Source organism: Neopelma chrysocephalum, unplaced genomic scaffold (genome assembly GCF_003984885.1).
Source record: "Neopelma chrysocephalum unplaced genomic scaffold, ASM398488v2 Primary Assembly neopelma1_24, whole genome shotgun sequence".
Classification (NCBI taxonomy): Eukaryota; Metazoa; Chordata; class Aves; order Passeriformes; family Pipridae; genus Neopelma; species Neopelma chrysocephalum.
This window is the reverse complement of record NW_020897693.1, coordinates 50,323,022-50,343,212: the sequence shown is the minus strand read 5'-3', so window position 1 is coordinate 50,343,212 and position 20,191 is coordinate 50,323,022. Positions and strand designations below refer to the sequence as shown.

General features: G+C 41.1%; 2 protein-coding genes across 5 annotated transcripts in view; one reads left to right on the top strand and one right to left on the bottom strand.

Annotated features, from left to right (window-relative positions):
• The window catches only part of BRF1 (BRF1, RNA polymerase III transcription initiation factor subunit), a 175,741-nt gene that overhangs the window by 66,171 nt on the left and 89,379 nt on the right, over positions 1 to 20,191 (top strand). For all 3 annotated transcript variants that reach the window (XM_027674141.1, XM_027674142.1, XM_027674143.1), the window contains 2 exons: positions 5,501 to 5,532; positions 14,509 to 14,581. In XM_027674141.1, coding sequence (XP_027529942.1) covers positions 5,501 to 5,532; positions 14,509 to 14,581 — 105 coding nt within the window. The remainder of the gene's footprint in view (positions 1 to 5,500; positions 5,533 to 14,508; positions 14,582 to 20,191) is intronic.
• BTBD6 (BTB domain containing 6) lies at positions 16,483 to 19,845 on the bottom strand. Of its 2 annotated transcripts, XM_027674146.1 has the most exons (5): positions 19,312 to 19,845; positions 18,764 to 19,061; positions 18,487 to 18,577; positions 18,088 to 18,206; positions 16,483 to 17,863 (listed from the first exon to the last, which is right to left on the bottom strand). In XM_027674146.1, the coding sequence occupies exons 2-5, from the start codon at positions 18,970 to 18,972 to the stop codon at positions 16,831 to 16,833; spliced, it is 1,452 nt and encodes a 483-aa protein (XP_027529947.1). In that variant the 5' UTR covers positions 18,973 to 19,061; positions 19,312 to 19,845; the 3' UTR covers positions 16,483 to 16,830. The 2 variants fall into 2 exon arrangements, with proteins under 2 accessions (XP_027529947.1, XP_027529946.1); XM_027674145.1 differs by lacking the exon at positions 19,312 to 19,845 and having other exon boundaries at positions 18,764 to 19,304.

The following is a 20,191-nucleotide window of genomic DNA, read 5'->3' as shown; positions in this document are numbered from 1 at the left end:
CTGCGGCGCCGGCAGCAGCTCAGTCGTCCTGGATTTTGTCTGCAGCTGCTGGAGATAGAGGAGGGGAGAGCTGGTGTCAAAAGGCTAATTCAGGTCTTAGGTGAGCCAGAAAGCCACACCTCTTAGCCTTTCAGTTAATGCCATGGAATCAGGCAGGCTGAATGCAGCCAGAAATGCCTGTCTCCTTTTTAATCTGCCTGGTGGTTGTACGATGCTGAATTGCTGCTGCTAACTTTGTGTTAACTATGAGGATAGGGAGGTTGCATGAGCTGAAAGGGATCTGCTGGAGAAACATCCTGACAGACCTGGGGAAGGAGTGCAGCACTGCTTTTTGTTCTTAAATTGGGGATTTTAGAATTTAGAATAATATGCTTTTATGAAACACAGCCATGCAGCTGTGTGCAAAGAAGGGAAAAAACCCACAGACCAAAATGCACTTCTTTTTTTATCGTGCGTTAATCTACACATAAATAAAGATAATTTTTTTATAAAAATTGCATTTGTGTTTAGCAGTTTTATTTGCTAAATGCTCTTTTTATTTATGTACTTAAGTGCAGCCTGTTCTACGTGGGCTTCTTTGCACAGACAAAATTGGAAACTGGAGAAACTTTGGAAACTGGCTCTGTAGGGTTTAAGCCTCAAGGCAAAGCTTTCTAGAGTTGTCAGAAATGAGTTTTCTACAAAAGAATTGGTTTTGGTCATTATTTTCTAATTGTTTTAGTTCAGTGTCATTGGAAAGAGAAACGTTTGCTTTAAACAATTAGTATTGTCAGTCAGTTTCAATTAATGGATAATTAAAATGGAGAAAGTTCGTAAAGCAGCAGAGGTACAACCATGATAAGTCATAATCATAAATCATGTCATGTATGGGGGAAGGTCATGAATTGGATGTTGAACTGAAAGATCAAAAACTGGGTTCTGGGCCAGCCAAATGCTGTCACTAGTTTTTCACCCTGGACAGTTTTCACCAGTTCTCTGTCCACCTTCCCTTTTGTCTTCTCTCCATGTATTTGTTACTGAAATTCCTTCTGGGAAGTTCCCATTTCTTATGTAATTTATCCAGAATCTTAAAACTGAAATTGTAAATATTTCTTTTTATTTAGAACTTGAGAAAATTTTGTTTTAACATCAGAATTATTTTATTTTTTTTTGCTTTTCAGCCACCTTTCCTACTAAGCTTTGTTTTTCTGATTGCAGCTAGCTGAATTGCTGTTGTTGAGTACAGAGAGTGAGTTTATGTTTAAATATTTTATATATTTAATGGATCTGCTTTTAGTTTTTGTGAGACACAGCATTTTAGCTGAAAAAAGGTGACACTTCATTATGGGCAGCAGGGCTCTTATGGATGTCAAATTTCTTCTGAGTGGCTTGCAGTCACGATTCCTTGGCATTAGTCCTCCTTCCATGGTATGACTGCTTTAAAATAAGTAAAAATGTTCTGAGAGTAACTTATGAAAACTAACTAAATAAAATAAATACTAGACTCTTTGTCTTCTCCCTGCTTCCTATACACGCCTGTGTCTCCCAGATATGACATCCTGCATAGTGGAAGAATTTTTACACAGTAGCATGAAATAATCTCTTTGAAGGTTTCCTGTTTATTGTAGGTTGTCAGGCACTAAAATAAAGATTTATAATTTTTAGAATTTATTTTTAGTAGGGGTAACAACTGTATTGCAAATGATAGTTGTTATTTTAGCAGCTTCTTCCACAATTTATTCCTGCATCTCTCTATATAACTTTGCAAATGGCAGATTTGCCTCCTGCTAAATGTTGCTATTGAAACCCAAGGTGATTTTGCTGCACATTAGTACTTTAGGATTGCTGGAATGTTTAAAATATAGGTCTATCTGAAGCACAAATGCATGCTTGTTTTGGTATTTTGGGGTTTAGGTTTCCGGTACTATTCATTTCATCATGAACTTTTGTTTCCTCTGGTGCTGAGAATGAGATCATTATTACTGTGATTCATGGAGCTCTCACATTATCCACAGATTACTGGATTATAAAGGCAGAAAGGGAGTATTCTGGCTACTCAGTCTGACCTCTTGCATGGCATTGGTGAAATGATTCCCTTGAATTTAATATTTTGCAGTAAAGCTTGTAGACTCATCTCGTCTTGATTTAGATATTTCTAGTGATGGGCAGTCAGTTGCATACTTTGGTGAAATTTGCTTAAAGAATGAATAGCAAAGGAAAAACAGTTAAAACTGTTAGTGCTTTTGCTTTTTCTTTTCCTTTTTTTTTTAATTGGGTGCATTCATAACCTAAGTCCGCTTGTGCCCTGTTATTTTGTATGTGTATATCTACAATATCAGTAGCTGTCTATCCCTTTGAGAGCTTTTCCATGTGGGTAGCAGTCTCCATATGTAAAATGAACATTGTTTTCTTTCAGCCTCAAAGAAAACATTTATCTTATGATTGTATAATTTTTGAATACATATTAAGTATTATCTGCTGTTTTCAGCTGTTGTTGTACGTTCTCCTGAACTGTTCCAGCTCTGAAAAGGAGTTTGAAAACAACGGCCTGTTTTTACAACCACTTCCTGCTGATAATCGTGCCCACAATATTCATAGTAAAGGCCAACCCAGTGCTACTGCATGACTCAAGTTTCCCCTTTTGATTTAATGTAGCAGCTACACATCTAATCAGGGAGAGAGATTGCTGGAGGCTACCTTAAATGAAATCCAGAAACACCACATTTTTACTGTGACCTTTGCTTGCAGTTTCAATGGACACTTGAACTAACTTCTCTAAGGAGCAAAGGAACTGTATGTTAAAGCATCTGTAGTGTAGCTCTAAATTGACTCAGAGCTGCCTGAACCCTGCAAGTGAATTTCCCAGCTCCTTAGCTCTGATCTTGTGTCACTATAAGTGCATGCGATGCTTTCTGTTTGTTCTTGGACAAAAAGGTGGGGTTGTTTTCCTTACAGTAATAAAGTCTGAGCACTTGTACTATGTTAATAAGTTTAGATATTCTGCCAAAGTGTGTTTAACAGTTTGAGGGGGATGAAGAATACTCTGGTATACAGGTTTCATGACTGTAACTGAAATGCCTTGGTTAGAAAAGTACCTCTCTGGCTCACCTTAGATCTGAATTAGCCTTTGGCACTGATGCTCTTTCTGACTCCTCCTCCATCTCCAGTGACAGCAGCCAGGCTCTAGGACCACTCAGTTGCTCACTTTGGTGCCTCAATAACCTATGAGCTGCTTTTCTTTTGGTGTTTTTGTTTGGGTTTTTTTCTCCTAAATTGTCATGAGATCTGTCAGATATAAGTGATAATTTTAGTTTGTCCCAGTGGTGAAGGTATCTCAGAGTGGGCACAGAATAACCAGACACTTCAAGTCAGTAATGAGCTGGGAACATTTTAAGACCTAGATTATTTCTTGAGCACAAAATTGGCATAGTGATTTCTTCCTAGATCTGTTTGATGAGCTAACAATTATTATGGTTCCATGGCAATTGCATTGCTAAAAGTCTTTCCTTTTTCTCCCTCTTTACAATTTGAAAAAAAAGTTGCACTGAATTCAGTATTGCTCTGTGTAGATTTCCAAGCTATATATTTTACAGATGGTTTTTGTTTGCAATTTCCTTACTGTGTTAAAATTTCAGATTACTTTAATCTCTTGCATAATACTACCTATAATGAATTTTCGATTTTTTTTCAGAGCCATACTGAGTTTTCAGCTAATTAACTATCCAGCTATGCTGTGGTTTTTAATGCGGGAATTAATTTTCACCAAATAATATTAACATTATGTATTGAATTTTGTAACAAATTTGGAGTATATTCATACAATTTCAAATGCAAAATAAGGGTAGAAATGCTCAAGGATAAAAGTTCTTAGCGAGGCAAATGTTTATGTATAAACTGATTACGTTATCTGAATTACTCTCCTCCTGATAACATTTAGGAGAAATGTGTACTGTATTACTCTGGCATACCTTAAGAAAAACACTCACTAGTACTTATGTTGCCACAATAAGTACCAAACTATAGCGATGTCCCTGCATTTTATTTAATACTGGACCTCTTAACATACACACAAACTCACATACAGCCCTGCATACATGTTTTCTTTGCCTGCTTCACTCTCTCTCTCTTTCTCCTTCTCTCACACTTTACCTTGACACTCCTTTTAATAATAAAACCATAACCCTTTTACAACATGTGAGTCACATCTGAGCAGCTGATAGGAGATCCGGCATGTGTTCATTAACAGTGGCAAGGAGGCTACCTTTGTACTTTAAGCTTCATGGTGCATGGGTTTGGTGTTTTTTTTCTATTTGGATACTTTCAGTAAAATCTAATGGGACCTATTGTGTGTTCCAAGTGTGCCCATAATGAGTAATAGATGGTGACCTCATATTTTGTAGTAGCACAGGATATGATGAAGGGAGTGAGAGCTCAAAGGTAACAGGTGATTTGCTTGGCTGGAGAAGAGAGTAGGCAAAGCAGCTTTCCCTTTCCAGCTCTTTGACAGGTTCTCCTAGAAGAGGACAAAAGAAACTTATTTCAGTTTTCTTAGTTTGCTCTTCCATCTGTGTTTCTGGAATCCTGGTCTCCTAAGCTGGCATGGGAGACTGATGATGCTTTATATTCTTAAGTGCAATAAGAGTATTCTATCTTGATGCTACTATTGTTTTTTTTTGTTATCACAGAGTAATAGAATGGTTTGGGCTGGAAGGGACCTTCAAGATCATCTCGTTCCAGCCCCCTGCCATGGGCAGAGACACCTTCCACCAGACCAGGTTGCTCCAAGCCCCATCCAACCTGGCCTTGAACACTTGGGATGGGACATCCACAGCTTCTCTGGGCAACCTGTTCCATTGCCTCACCACCCTCACAGTAAAGAATTTCTTCCTAATATCCAATCTACACCAACTCTCTTTCAGTTTGAATTCATTCCCCCTTGTCCTGTCAGTACATGCTCTTCTCCATCTTTCCTGGAAGTTCCCTTCAGCTACTGGAAGGTGCACATTAGGTCACTGTGAAGCTTTCTCTTTTCCTGGCTGAACAATCCCCATTCTCTCAGCCTCTCCTCACAGGAGAGGTGGTCTTTCCCTCTAATCATCTTGGTGGCCTCTCTGAACTCGCTCCATGTCCTTCCTGGGGACCCCAGAGCTGGATGCAGCACTGCAGGTGGGATCTGACCAAAGCAGAGTAGAGGACCCAGTTACCACTGGGTCTTTCTTAGGCTGCAGGATATGGTGAGTATTTTAAGTCACACGGGGCGTTGGCTTGTTCCTTGATACCATCACTTCACATAGACAACTTGTGCAGTAAATTCAGCAGGTGCTGGCAGGGCTTTTTGGGCAGCCAGACTTTTAACTGGATGTTGGTTGTTAGCATAAGTGGTGCATTGAAGTACCTAACCCATATTTGCTTTCTTTGACAGTTAAACCTGGGTTTATTTCTTCCTTTTTTTGGTTTGCTGGTGAAATTAGGAAATAGTGTCACATTCAACAAGCATGTATATTCCTTGACTTCTTCACAGACATGTTACTTGACCTCAGCGACCTTCTTCAGGTAATGTACCTTTTTTTAATTTGACTTTTTTTTTCAATTGTTAAACTTCCGGATGTTTTATTTTTTTCTCTAAAAATTTTGAGTGGAAAATCACTGGGTTTGTAAATCTGAGTAATTGTTCAGTAAAATTAAAAGTCAAAAATATTTGCTTGCTTTTATTGCTACCAATAACGTACCAAGAGTTAGCATGATCCTTTCAGAGTCACTGCAGTGGCACAGGGTCAGATGTTACATATTTTTAAAACAACAGTTGTTGAAGACAGAAATAACCTTTTTGGTAGGTAATTCTGTGTAAATGGATTCGTGCTCTACAGAAACATGTTTTATAAAATGTATTTTGAGAGAAATACGAACGTGCTCTCCGTGTGGAAATAGAAAGCTCCATTGACATATGTTGCCTTACCCTCATTCTCCCTGTTACAACTGTTTTACATACAATGTGAGTAGGTTAGTTGCATCTATTTTTGTCCTCCCAGCTGTCTTGGTAAATGGCATCCCTCTGAAGACTATTTATTGCTTGCAGCAATCTGCTGGAATTGCAATAATCAAATGAATCTTTAATTCTTAAACTGAGTAACTTTTTTCTCTTTTCTGAACTCTTATTGAATTATTTTGATTACTCACAACCAAATACTGTGTGTGTAGAATGGGAGGTTTATTTCCTTCCAAACACAAGTCATTTTTCATGGTGAGGATTTTGAAATAGAACAATCACAGTAATATGAAGAATAGTCACACATTGTGAAGAAGAGGTGTTGTATCTGTAAGAGATGAAAAAAGAAAAGATGTCTTGTCAGCAGGAACAGACAAGAAAGATTGAATGATTTGTCTTTTCTCCTGTGTACATTCCATCCAGAAAAGATGCTGAGATGGGGCATATGAAGACCAAAAGGTTAAAGAGGGGTAACTGAGGAGGTGGGAGAGGCAGAAGTACATTCGTAGTAGAGAAATAATCAACTCCTGAAAGAGAAAAATCCAAGATTTCAGTATCTTGATCTGCATTTAACTATGTGAAGCCTTTTGATGAGCTCTACTTTATGGCATCTTCAAGGTGAATCTGAGCAAACAAGAATGTTAACTGTTATTGTTAACTATAGCTAGCCAGAAAGTCCTGTTTAAGAATGTAAAAAGGAGCTTTTCAGGTTCTAGCTTGATTTTCTTTTCTCCCACCCCAAGTCTGTTAAAAAAAATCAAACAAACAAAAACCCCCAAACAAAACCACAAACCAAACAAAAAAAACCACAACGACAAACCAAGCCAAAAAAAAAACCCAACAAAAAACCCCAACCAAACAAAAAAACAAACACAAAAAATCCCCAAACAACACCTGGGTGACAAAACATTTATGGCCAAGGCAGAAAACTTCAGTACGTTCTGCTTTAGATCTGCTTTAGCCTTTGCCCACAGATTATGTGCCTAAAAAAGAATTAGGTTTATTAGAATTAGTTCATTAGGTTGTACTGGTTGACCCTGAAGTGCCTCTTTTTTCAAGAACAGCTCTCCCATCCTGAAGTTGGGATATGAATGTCATTAAGGAAGAAGAAAAGTTGTGAGCAGTTGTAGTAGTGGCAATGGTTTTATCTTTCAAAAATATTTACCTTTTTCAGACTTATCTGAACAAAATATGTCATACTGGTCCAGGTAACTGTTTTTCTTGGTAAAATGAGAAAGGTGTCGATTTTACATCACAAAAAAAATCACATATGAAAGTCTAAAAAATGAGCTACTGCTGACCTGCACTGTCTTGCTTAGCTGCTAATAGCAAATGTTGAGATTTTTCTTCAGTGTTCTCCTTGATGCAGCTCAGTTGCTGTGGGAGGTGAGGGACCTGCAGGGCTGCTCATCATCTGACCTCAGGTTTTTTGTGAAGAAAGTCACCCAGTGAAGCATCCTTATGGAGTGTCTTCATAGAGGCTACTGACTGAATTACTGAATACCCTGAAATAGATTTCAGTGCATTTGAGGGGGAAAAGATCATAGAATCATTAAGGTGGAAAAGACATCTCAGATCACCAAGTCCAACCATCATCCACCACCATGTTCATCACTTAACCATGTCCTCATAACAACCTTCCGTGTATTGTTTCATCTAAAAGCAAAACAGAAAGAAAGCTGTGTAACTCTGGCTACCAGCAGAAAAGATAACTGAAAGCCTGTGAAAAAAGGCCATTTATTGCTGCCTTTTGCCATCTTGCAGCTGGGAACAGTCTTAGCTGTGCCATTCTGCATCACACTTAGGGCACCCTCCACGTCAGTGACCTTCAACCACTGTCTTGCAAGCGCCAGTAGAGCTGAAGCTCTCTGGAGCTCACAACATAGGTATCAGCTAGAAGTAAGAGTAATATGAAGAAGATTTGAATCTGCTGTTACCTGCAACTCAGTATTTAATGACCTGTTGTATTTGTATTCTTTCTCTCTTGCTGATCTATTTAGCATTTTCTAAAAAAAAAAAAAGTGTAGAGGAAGTCCTAAGCATGACCTCTCAGGCTCTGGTCTGTACTTGTTGTACAACCTCTCTTCCTGGCTCTAGTGAGTTGGTTTGGGATTTAACATTATTAAAAAAATAAAAAGCTGTCTCCTACTGTGTAATGTGCTTTTAGATAGTATTGTGCTGCTAAAACTTCACATTAGAGGAGCCTAATTTTCACTGTTAATGGCAGTCTGTTTAAGAAGTCTTATCTGTTTTCCTCTTATGCTGATGACTGGGATGTGGGAGTTTGTCTTGTTCCACTGAAGAACTCCTCCATTTCACAGTAGTTTTTGGAGTTTCAACATTGCTGTCACCTTGGGAAAAGCCAAAATGCCTTTTTTTTTTTTTTAAATTGGAAAGGCAATTTCTTTGGTACTTTTTTCTCCCGTTTTATCTTCAGGTGAAATATGTCCTGTCTTGGAAATCTCCTGTTGGAAGTGTTGTCAGATCAGTATGCCTCTGATACATTTGGACTTTAAAGCATGATCTGAAATGAACTGAGAATGTCCAGACCACTTCCTCGTGCTGAGCAGTCCTGCTGCTTGTTGATTGAGTTGGAAGGACGATCAGTCATCAGTCTCTGACAGGGAAAGTACTTGCTTATATTTTCAGATACTACATTTTACTTGCAAATATAGTCCTTAGAGAGGTCTGTAATCAGGCCTTTTGTTTGCTTTTTTGTTAGTCCAATCTGAGCGACAGGCCTGGCTTGTTTAGGAGAGCTGTGAAGCTTGTCTAGCCTTGGCCAAGTTCTGAACAATTTAGGTTTGTTCCTGTGTTTCAGAGCATCCCATTCTTTGCACCTGGGGAATTATTTGGCTGAAGTTTTACTTTGGTGTGGCGAAACGCTGCCTTTTGCATCCTCAGAAACGGCCGTTTCTTTTTTAGTCTGTTGTTCCATTGTCATGGTCTTTGCAATGTGGTCATAAAAGACTTTAGGGAGAAGTGTTGGCAATGCTTTGATCTCCAGTTTCAGTGTAGTAGAATATAATTTCTGGGGTGCCTTGTGGTGTGTCCTGCTGTTAAACAAGGCTGATGCTCACTGAAGAGATGTTGGATGCCTGAGGAGCCATTCTCTTTATAGGAGGGCGCAGCAGGAGAATTATCAGCAACAGACATAATTAATTAAAGTAAGATGATTATCTGATATCAAGAAGTTTTTTCACCACGAGGACAGCCAAGTGGGGAAACAGGTTGCTCGGAACAGTTTTGAAGTCTTTATCCATGAAGGTTCCCAAGATCCAGAGCAACCCGGTCTGTAATGTGGCTGATCCTGCTTGGAGCAGGAGGTTGCGCTGGAGACCTGCTGAGATCCATTCCAACCTGAATTACACTACGGCTCTAGGTAAGGGAAGAGGGTACACAAGAAGTGAAAATCAGTAACTGGTACTTGCTTGGTCTAGTCTTCCTTTGGTCTCTCTTCCACTTCAAAACACAACTCTCATCCCTATTTCTTTATTTTCAATTTGTCTAGTCAAGTAACAGTACTTTTTTGTCCAGAAGGATTTTTATTGAGAGGTTTTTTTGGACACTTGTTTTCATTTATTTCATCTAAAGGCAGCATTGGCCTCCCTGATTCCTCCATGCTTGGTGGAAATTTTTGCATAGATAGTATGATAATGGCTTATTGTACTGCTGTGGTGTTGGAGGAAGAACTCTAGGACTGCCATGTATGTGATGAGCAAAAAGAGACTCCCTTTGGAGTCCCCAGACTGAAGACAGCTCTTTAAAGCACAGTATGAGAGGAAGCTGCTTAATTTTGATTTGTCTCTTTTGAATGACAGCCTGACCAGCTGGGTTTGGTGAATGTTTGTAGTTTTGTGTGTTGCCTTTTGACTGTTCTGATTGCAATATGGATCCAAAAAATAGGAATTTTCAGTTTATTGTATGGAGAAAGGTAAAACAGAGTATTCTTTTAAAGACTGTACTCATTTGCTTCAGTTTTTAATAGTCTTTGTTCATTTAAAGTTATTAACATGTTGACTGCATTTGCCTTTATTGCCCCTATGCAAATTGCCATGTTGATTGAGTTAATTTAAACAACCTGGTTGGGACCTTCAGGCATTACTACACTAGAAATGTTAATAATGAATCAAATAACCACAGGTGCCTCTTTCCCCAGCAACAGACACTCTCCTTAAAAACTCATTTGCTTTTCATGCTTGCTTAATTATTTAGGCAAGCAGCCATGGATGTTTCACAGTGTGAATTCTCACTGTGTTCCAACTGCCCGGTCTTTGTCTTTCTAAAAGACAGAATATCTTAACCACTGTCACCATTTGTAATACTTTTCCAGAATGCCACACGATGGTCTTGAAAAGCCCTTTTGGAAATTGCTTATAGCAAAAGACTTATTGGTTTATAGATTTATGGAACTTACGGTCAAGCAAAAACTTCTTTCATTCAATGGTGGCAGCTTTATTTTTTGCCACTGCCCAGAAGTTAACGTGACCTGATAGTTGTATGAATGAGAGACTCTCTCTTTCCCAAAGAGAGCTTAAAATTCGGGAAAGTGTTAGACTGATGAATTCCTGTGTTACTGGAAACGAGGTATTTGTTGTTATTTCTAAAAGTGGAAGTATATTGGTATTTGTGAAGAGATCAGACATGATGTGAAAGCAAGAGGAAATTATGAAAGGATAAGAGTCCCTCTGGAAGTGTCCCTTTGAAATCTGTCTGATGACTGACAGATGTGAAATGAAAAGACTGTCTCCAAAAAGTACTGTGAAGGGCAAAGAGCATAACAAGTAGAAGGATCTTGTTGTGAAGATGTAACTGAATAATTGGAAGCCATTCCTTCCCTAAATGCTCCTTTTAATTAACATAATGTGTTTGATAATGAGAGCAGAAATTAACTATTGGTAAAGGACAACATCTTAGCTAACCTTAAGGTCCCCCGTAAAAACAGGTTTTTGCAGTGCCTTGGTGAGCACATACTTTTTGTCTGAAAAATGTCTTCCTGCTGAAGAATCTACTTGTTTTATAAGAAAAAAACAACTCAGTGACAGGTCTATATGTATACCCTCTGACAGAGGTTGACACCCGTCTGTTGTATTAGGTGTTGATGCTTAAACCTAGTGATTGCATCAAGTTTAGGAAATGTTAATATCTGATGAAAATTTGCAGAAAAAGAGCAACGTCTTATGAAAGTGCATAAACCATTGTTTCACTTCGACAGTTTTGATTGGGGAGAGTTTGGGGAAATACTGTTTTTCAGTAGGATCCTTTTAAATTAAGGGGGAAAAGAGGCTGAAATTGATGTGATAAGCTTTAAAGCTGCACCAATTCAAGTTTAAGCCAGAGACATCGTTTTAGAAGGGCATTTTTGTTTATTCACTGTTCTAAGAACTCATATAAAATTAGGTTTTATAAATGCAAATGTCATATGATGCTAAATTTGGAGCATTAAGCTTTTGACGGATTGGAGTATATGAATTTTTATAAGAAGTTCTTAATGAAGAAAGAACTAGAAATTAAAGTAGGCCTCTAAATTAATTCTCTTAATTTTCTAAGCTTAATGGAGTGCAAAAAACCATACAAATGATGAGAAGTAAAGAAAGGCCCTCTCTACATGCCTATTGTTTATCATATCTCCTCTGTCGCAGGATCTGTGTGTGCACGTAATACTGAAATTAGTGATAGCGGCATAAAATTTTAGAGAAAGGGCAGTCTTCCAGTAAACCCAGAAGTTTTTAAATACCATGTTTCAGCAGCTCAATGGCATTACAGATTCCTGGGTGAGCCTTATGCCATCTTTAATTTCTCATTTACGAGAAATGTCCCAGAACCTGTCAATACCTGGTCAATTTTTAAAGTTAAGAAGCATATTGTTTGAGAGGGCCTTAAGTTGTTTGGGTTTTTTTTCCCTACTGATTTGCCAGGAAAACTGAAAGCAATTAAATATTCTTTATTCTTTTTGTGATTTTTTTCCCTAGCATTAGAAATGTGTGAGCTTCGTGAGGAAGACCATATAGAGCATGTAATTTGCTGTATATTTTGCTTTCTTTCTAAATTGGTAGTAACCAAAAACTACAAAGAAATGTGCTTGTGATCAAAAGAAAGAAATTCCCTGATGTACCATTTCTATTTGCATTTATTATTTTGTGCAAATACACTGACTACACCTTGAAGTCAGTCATAAAACACTGAGGATATGAGTGAAGTGGAAAAGCAGGTTAGATTTAGTGTATTACTGCTCAAAGAGACTCTGGATCAGGAGGCTCTTAGGCTAAGCAGAGAAAGATATATAGTCACTGAGCACATTTATTATGCATTTGTCTTTGCTTTAGATTTAATTTGGCACCCACTTTGATTGTTAGAACTTCACTTAAAAAAAACCCTTCTTCTTTATGCCTCTTCATATTTATTTGTTCTTTATTATTGCATTTACGGAAAGTTTGTTTGGGAGGAGTTTCTTATAGAGTGACACGGTTTGATGGAGACAAACATCAGGTATTTGGATGTCGTGACAAGCAGAAAGATTGGAAGGATAAATACTCGTTTTGAGTTTTGGGTTTTTTTTTTCTAGACTAAAATGAAAGAACTAGATGAGTTTTTGAAGCCTCTAATGGAAACATCATATCTCCTTGGCTCCACTGAAGTAACTTTATTGATTTGTGCGGTGAAATCGTCCTTGCAGAACAGGATCTAAGTGATGAGGTTTAAGATTTATAGTAACTTGGTCGGCCAGCTTAGAAGGCTGAAACTACAGCCAAACCCTCATTCTTTATGTTAATATTTTTTTAGACAAAAGGTCAAAACAAGCCATTTCGAGCTTGCAGTGAGTCTAAAGCCAACTGAAACACTGCAGATACTTTGCTGTGGCCATGTCTGTTCTGTCTCTGTGGCTGATGGAAAGTCACACGCTCTCAGACTCCAGTATGAATTGCCAGATTCAGTAGGTGCTTATTTTTCTGTATGAAACTTGGTGACTTATTTCCTAGAAAATATACTTCTTATTCGGAGGTTATATTTTGTTCACTTCCTTCCCATAGAATAGTGCTTCTGTGTTGTCTGCTATTTTCAGGGGAAAAAAGGACAGTAAAGTTTAAGGCTGTACTTTTGCGTCTTCTGGGCTGGTCCAACCATTGGTTGGATGCAGCATGGAAGGTATTCATCACTTTTCACTAAATATGGAATTAATTACCATCATATCATGTATATTTGATTGCACAGTCACTTTCAGGGCACGTGATCATTCTGAGGATTTCTTTGAAGTTCTCATTTCTAATTTTTTTTTTTTTTTAATTTGAGAAAAATACGTGTCAAGAACATTTTCACATAAACATTTTGAAGTACTAGGTGAAAATGTATCAGTTGTTTGGGGTTTTATTTTTGTTGTTGTTTAAATATATATTTATTTTTGCTAGCTTGGTAGAAGCATATATCAGTCAGTCAGTCATGGCTAGGCTTCGCAAACGAAGATTTGGGAAGGGCTCTACTCACATTTGCTACATTTATATCCGGGCATAGAAAAGAGAGGGGCAGTTCTGTTGTATAAAAGCCATGAAGTATATACCGTCCTTGAAAAAAACCCCAAACCTATTTGTTGGGAGTGTAGGAGGATGGAGTTTTTTATACTAACCTTGACCTTTACATATGCCTTGGGGGAGCAAGGTGTTCACGGAGCTCTGTGGGAATGTTTGGGACTGATAGGGAACTGGAGTATATCCTGCCTTTCTTGCTGACCACAAAAACACATCTTAAGATAGAGAAAGAAAACTTCCTCAGACTTGTAAAATACAAATATAGTTGCCTATGCTATAAATTGCAAATCAGTGTATGAAGAGTAACTCCTCCCCTCAGTTTACATCCTCCTGGGTGCAGCACTGAAGGAGAGGAGGGGAGCAGAGCTCTATCCCTGGAGCCCGAGCAGAACTACTGTGGTTTAAAGCTTTTCTGAATCTATTTTTTTAATTCTTTTTTAATATTCCTAATGTTTTTAATGTGATCTGGGCCAATGTCCAAACAATAAGAGATGACAAATAACCCTTGGGGCATGTAGCACCACTCCTTGATTTGGTGGAAAGTTTGGCGTGTGCTTATGCAATACTTAATTATCCCACTACAGATGATCTTGCAGAGCTGAAATTTGCACTGACTTGTGAGTATTTGCTCAGGTTTTGTAATGTTACAAGATAAATGACACTTTATATATACTGATATTATATTGAAGTCTACTTAATGCCTTATGATTTTAGGTGACAACTGAAAAACTATACTATGGAGCAGCACTGAACCCACTGAAGAACATGATGAGCAACTTTTTTTATTTTTTTCAAGATAAATTTATGCTTTGATTTACAATGCTAATTTGTGCAGATTTTGACAAGCACCAAGTATTATCCTATACCTATGAATATCACTTGTATTACTTCAATTGAATTTTTTTAAAGCAGGTTGTTTAGGATTTCAAAAATTGGGGTTTTCTTATTTTCATTTAAATGTTCTATTAAAAACATTTGTGGTTTAAGATTTAAATAATTAATTTTTTTGTCTTTTAATAGGTGAATGTCTATGTGCTGGGAAAAACTTTCCTTCTGTTGGCCAGAGAACTCTGCATAAATGCTCCAGCCATAGGTATTTTTTTTGAGTTGACTTTCGACTATTTGAGTGTGTTTTTTGCATGATTACTTGACAAAAATATGTATGTATGCGTGTATATATATACATAGTACTGTGTGCTAAATATCCAAGTAGTAACTTTAAAATGAAGCTGGAATCAATCCAGGCAGAAGAGCATTGCTGACTGTAAGAGCCTGTTCTCCTTTATGTAACAGAACAGGCTTTATGTAAGAGGTTTTTTGGAACTAGATGCTATTTTCTTCTGCAAATAATTTTGTTGCTTTTTCTGAGAGTTGTTTAGGCTATCCTAAGACAATGGGCTGATGTGTAACAAATTTGTGTGTGTCTGCAAGCTTGCACAGGCCTATCACGCTTCATTTCCACAAATGCAACATTTGATAAACATTTGCCAAATTTACTATCTGTCCATCACCTGTAGGTGAGGTGTTCCATGCTCGAAATATAAGTGGCTTGATGGAAAATGAGGAGCAACTTTTTCCAAACATGTGAATAACTTTAATAAGTCAACACTGAAATCATAACCGTGATAGGAAGGTGGGTTTTAACCTGTCAAAAGGCTAAAAAAGCTGTTGTCTAGGCTGTGGCTTTTAAGCCAAGGGAATTTGTGCCAATTCCAGTTAAAAGAGTGCATTTACAGTGAGGTCTTGTGACTCTTATCCACCTCTGTTCAGGAATTATCTTTGTGTATCTTTACCCACTCTTACTCCCACTCTCCTTAATCTGTACTGAGAGAATCAGATGTCTGTGTTGAAGAACACACACAAACCCCCCCCTTCAGCCTGTACTCAGCTGGCACTGAACTGCTGCCTTTGCAGCAAGAGAACCAGCAGCTCACGCTGAGCATCACCTGTGCAGCTGTTGGCCATCCTGGTGTGCTGGCTTTGTCTGGTAGAAAGTTGTTGTTTTCAATAATTCAGTTCCCTTCTTATTTTTCATTACTTTTTTTGGTTTTTTTGAGAGAACAGGCAGAATTTGTATTGCAGCTTAGCTTCAAGGTGAAAATTAATGCAGATTAGGCAAAGGCAAACAAGAAATGTTAGATGTAGAGGTACTTGTTGTACATGAAAAAATTATTGGTTTAGACTGCTGTTTGAGTATTCTTTACAAGGTCATTACAAGAAGAGATTTATAGAAACCAGTAGGTATTTCTAATTGGCTCATCTGTAATGATTGTCGGACACTTGAGAAAAAAACACCTACTTTTATCACTCCCTGAGAAAAGTTAAGGGTACTAGCATAAAATGACTGCTGAAAGTGCATGACACTATGCAGAAGGGGGGAAGATCCAACAGTTTTTGTTTAAGGTGGCTTATTTCTAATTAGCACTCTTGAGTGAACCTAAAGACCATTTTGCAAGTATTTCTCTAATGTCTGCTGCTAAATACTGTAAGGACTGGATGTAAATTTAGATGGTGGCTGCCAGTATTACAGCTCTGGGCTAAATCTGTGATAGAGCCTGTCACTGAATTAAGCTTCATCTGTATGTCTTGACTCTGGCCTTTCAAATGGGGTACGGTTTGACAGGTGCAAGTGGCAGTGTTGCTGTTTGCTGGGCAGGCTGGAGGTTAATGCAGATGATGTGTGTGAAGGGGTAGTAGAAGCTTTGAAATATAACCACAGGATGATTTTGATCAACTTTGATTACACTGATGGTTTGTCTGTCTTCAGCTTGGGCAACACATGAAAAACCCCAAGCTTCCATAAATGTCAGCTCCCTTTTTCTGAAGGGAAATAAAGGCTACTGCTGGATAGTTTAAGTTACCAGGCAAGGGAAACTTTGTATTTGCCATGTGTAAATGCACATGAGGACCAGACCATAATGTCATCACCCCTGTTAACTGTAGGTGAATTAACATACACGAGCCGTAAGATCAGCAATGATCAAGTACACAGGATTTAGGGCAAGTAAAAATGTTTTATATTTCACAGATTCTTAAACTGCTCTAGTTTAGAACATTCTGTTTAAGTCAGCAAGTTAGTTATCTATATACAAAATAAATGCACAGTACGTGCAAAATTTAACATTTTTCTGCTTGTTGCAGTCTTAATAATTAAGTCAAATAGCTTATGAATAAATAAAATAAGATTAAATTCAAGAGCATTCCTTCACTTATTTGTATAGCCTGATGTAGCAGATAGGTAAGTAGCGCAACATTCCACACTGCTGCAGAGTTCATAGTAAAACTGAAAAATCCCTTAATGTGCATCATTGCAGCATTGGAATACAATCAAGGTGAAATGCATCATGCATAGAAAATGAGCTCAGGTATTTGTCCTCCTTGTACTCCAGTTCCATTAGTACTGTCCGAGGAGCACTGGAACTGGAATGTCACTTTCCCGCATTGCACTTCAGTCATTCCCTCTTGTCCAAAGTAACTGAGTTCGTTACCATCAAGAATAGCACTTACATTGTAAAATGTGTCTTGCTCAACCTGCACAGGGTGTTCAAACCACACAGAGAAGGTGTTGCTGGAGCCGTCAGAGGTAAACTTTGTCAGATTTTGAGCAAGGACAACGCCTAAGCGCTTCAGTTCGATTTTGACGCTGTACTCAGCTTTGCCACAGCTCGACCCATACAATCCCAGTCCTGCTATAAATATCCGTTTGTCTACGGCAAACTGAATACTGTCACATCGCCCTCGGTACCTCCACTGATTGCTGCGATACGCAGACGACTGGAACCGATGGCATCGCTGAGGCACGAGTCCTTTTCTCTTTGTCAGTGGAAACTCTAATTTGGGTTTGTTTGCGGCTGTGTACCATAGGAATATGTTGTGAGTTTCCTCAAGGGTGAGGATGTCGGACTGGGCAGCTCCGTTGGCAAACTCTTCCAAAGTCATGGTTGGAATCCGCACCAAGTACAAAGCTTTCCCTAATACATTCCTCTTGTTGCGTGGCGTAACGGGCAGCCCTTGCCTTTTGCATTCAGCCTCTGCCCAGTTGAGAACAGCCTCGAAAACTACCACTTCCTTGGTGTTGAGTGCCTCCCGCGTTACAATGATCTCTAGTGTTTGTTGATCTATCTCACAGAAGCCCTCTGACTTCAGTGCCATTTCTGCCTGAGCATCAATCACTTCCCAGCAGCGCTGCGTCAGCTCTGGCTCCTCGAAGAGCCTGCTCTGAGACAGCAGGACACAAGCGTTCTTCGCTTCTAAGCTGGTCTCCAAAAAATTGACGCAAGCCTTTGCTAGGGCCGGCACGATGTACTTCTTGGCAGCATACAGTGTAGCCAGAACTGTGTCAGCTTCCAGGTCTATTTCATCACTATACATGTATCTAGACGGGGGAAAAAAAAATAGTTTCTTAGGGAAAAAAAGAAGTAGGCCATGAAAATAATCTATAGTCGTCTTTGCTGGCAGTGAATCTGACATTCAGTATTTGTCAGCACATTAAGTAAACAGCAATAAGTGCATATTGCACAATGCCAATTAGGAGATGTATATTTTATAAGCTACTTTGATTTTGTCCGTGTAATTAGTAGACTTGTAGAGGCCACTTACTTTAATAGGATTAGAAAGGCTGCAGGTTCCACATCTGGTATATGGATTTCAGATTTGACCTCTGCGAGATCGCCATAAAACATAGCATAGAAGACAGAGCTACCAACTGCCAAAACATACTGGAAAATAAAGGGAGAGAAGCCTCAGTAACATGGATCAGGAACAGCTGAGCGTGCTGGCTTTGCTAAGAGCTACATTTAGGGAAAGTTACAGGCTGCAGTGGAGGCAGAACACTGCCTTAGACTGTTCCCTTTAATTGCAGTGTATGTGAATTACTTCTGGGATTAGACAAGAGCTGTAATTGGGGGGGGGGGGAAAAGTGCAACCTAGTTGTAAAAGCAGAGGTAGAAGGCAATCTGCACAGCAGCATTAAAAAGCCAAAAAATTATCTGCACAAACCTTATGGGCAGGAACTTTCTTGGATGCCCCTGGCGGGCCCACGATGAAGTGAACGTCAGCCATGAGTTCGTTATTGAACATCAGCGCGTTCCTGCAAGCAGGGGAGGGGGGAGAAGCCCCGTTAGCCGTGGGCTGCCCCTCGCCCGGTGCCCCAGCCTCCCGCCGGCTCCAGCCCATCCCTGCCCTCTCGCCCGGCCGGGGCGCAGGTGCACAGGGCGGGCGCCTCTCTCTCTCTGTCCCGCCCGCCCGGGGAGGGTCCGGCGGGCCTGGCCCTTACCTCTCCCGCAGCGTGGGATGGAAGGATTGCCAGTTGGCGCTCTCCAAGTTGTTGTTGTTGAGGTTTTGGAGCTGGGGCGGCGGGGGCGGCTGGGCGCTCTGCTGGAGCTGCAGGGCGTTCTTCTTGCTGTTGGCAGCGGTGGCGGCGGCGGCGGCGTTGCTGTTTGCAATGTTAGTGTTGGTGCTGGCAGGGTAAAGTTCTGCAGCCATCTTCTTCTTCAGGGACAGGGGCACTATCTCATAGCATCCTGGCACCTTGCCGTTTGACCTCACACTCTTTTTGGACTTCTTTAAGGTCTCTGGAAGCAGAAGAAAAAAAGTCAAACACTTCATGATCCTGCCATTGAGGCAACCAGGGGGCAGTGGCATGAGCAAGAGAACTAACAGATCTCAAATGCGAGTCCCACTATCAGGATATTTTGTACGCTTCTAGATGCAGGGTGGCCTTTGGGTTTTTTTAGAGTGTGTGCGCGCTCTTTGGTTACCGGCCCGACGCACCTTTCCGGGGGGAAAGGGGTGATGCTGTGTCGGATCAGTGCCAGCGCTCACCTTGGCTTGCGGGGGTGTCCCAGCCTCCACGGCACTGCCACGACTGCAACGGGGAACCCGAGCGGGGCCGGCGGGCAGTTCCTTCCCCGATGAAAGGGGACAGAAAAATAAAACAAATCAAAAATGGAGGAAAAAAAAAAGCCAACAAAATCCAGCAACAAAACCCCAGGAATCCGGCCGAGGCGGTGGGTCAGGAGCGAAAGTCAATCCACAAATCCTCCGAGTGCAGCAGCCCGGCGAGGGTGAAGCGCAGCCAGCCGCCCGATCCCCGCCGCCAGCGTTCCGCTCCGTCCTTCCCGGCCCGCCGGGGGCACATCCGCGGCGGCCGGGCCGAGCCGAGGCGGCGGCTCCCCTGCAGTCCCGCTCCCGGGCGGCCCCGCCGCCGCTCGCACCAACTTTCCTCCGCTCCCCGCGGCCGCCGCTGCTCCTCCGCGCTCCTCCCACCCGCGCCGGGGGCGCTGCTGCCCGCGGGGGCGGCCCCGGCTCCTGCGCGGCGGACGGGACGAGGCGCTGCCCCTGGCGCTCCCCTCGCGGTGGGATGCGGCGGGATGCGACGCTGCGCAGCCGGGCTTGGCTCAGCTCGGCTCGGCGCGGCTCTGCCGGGCCCTGCCTCCGCCTCCCGCACTAAGAGGCAGCGGCCGCGCCGCGCGTCACGGCCGCCCGCGCCAATGGCGAGCGCGGGGGCGCGGCGGGGAAGAGCCGCCCCCCGCCCGGCACCGCCCCCCGCGCCTACGTGCGCAGCGCCCGGAGCCCTCCGGGAGGGAGCCCCGCGGTGCCCCCGCCGTCGGTCGGTCCCTCGGCACGGCCCCGGTGCCTGTGGTCCGGCCGGAGCGGAGCAGACGCGGAGGGACGCGGGGCAGCGCGGCGGGAGCGCGGCGGG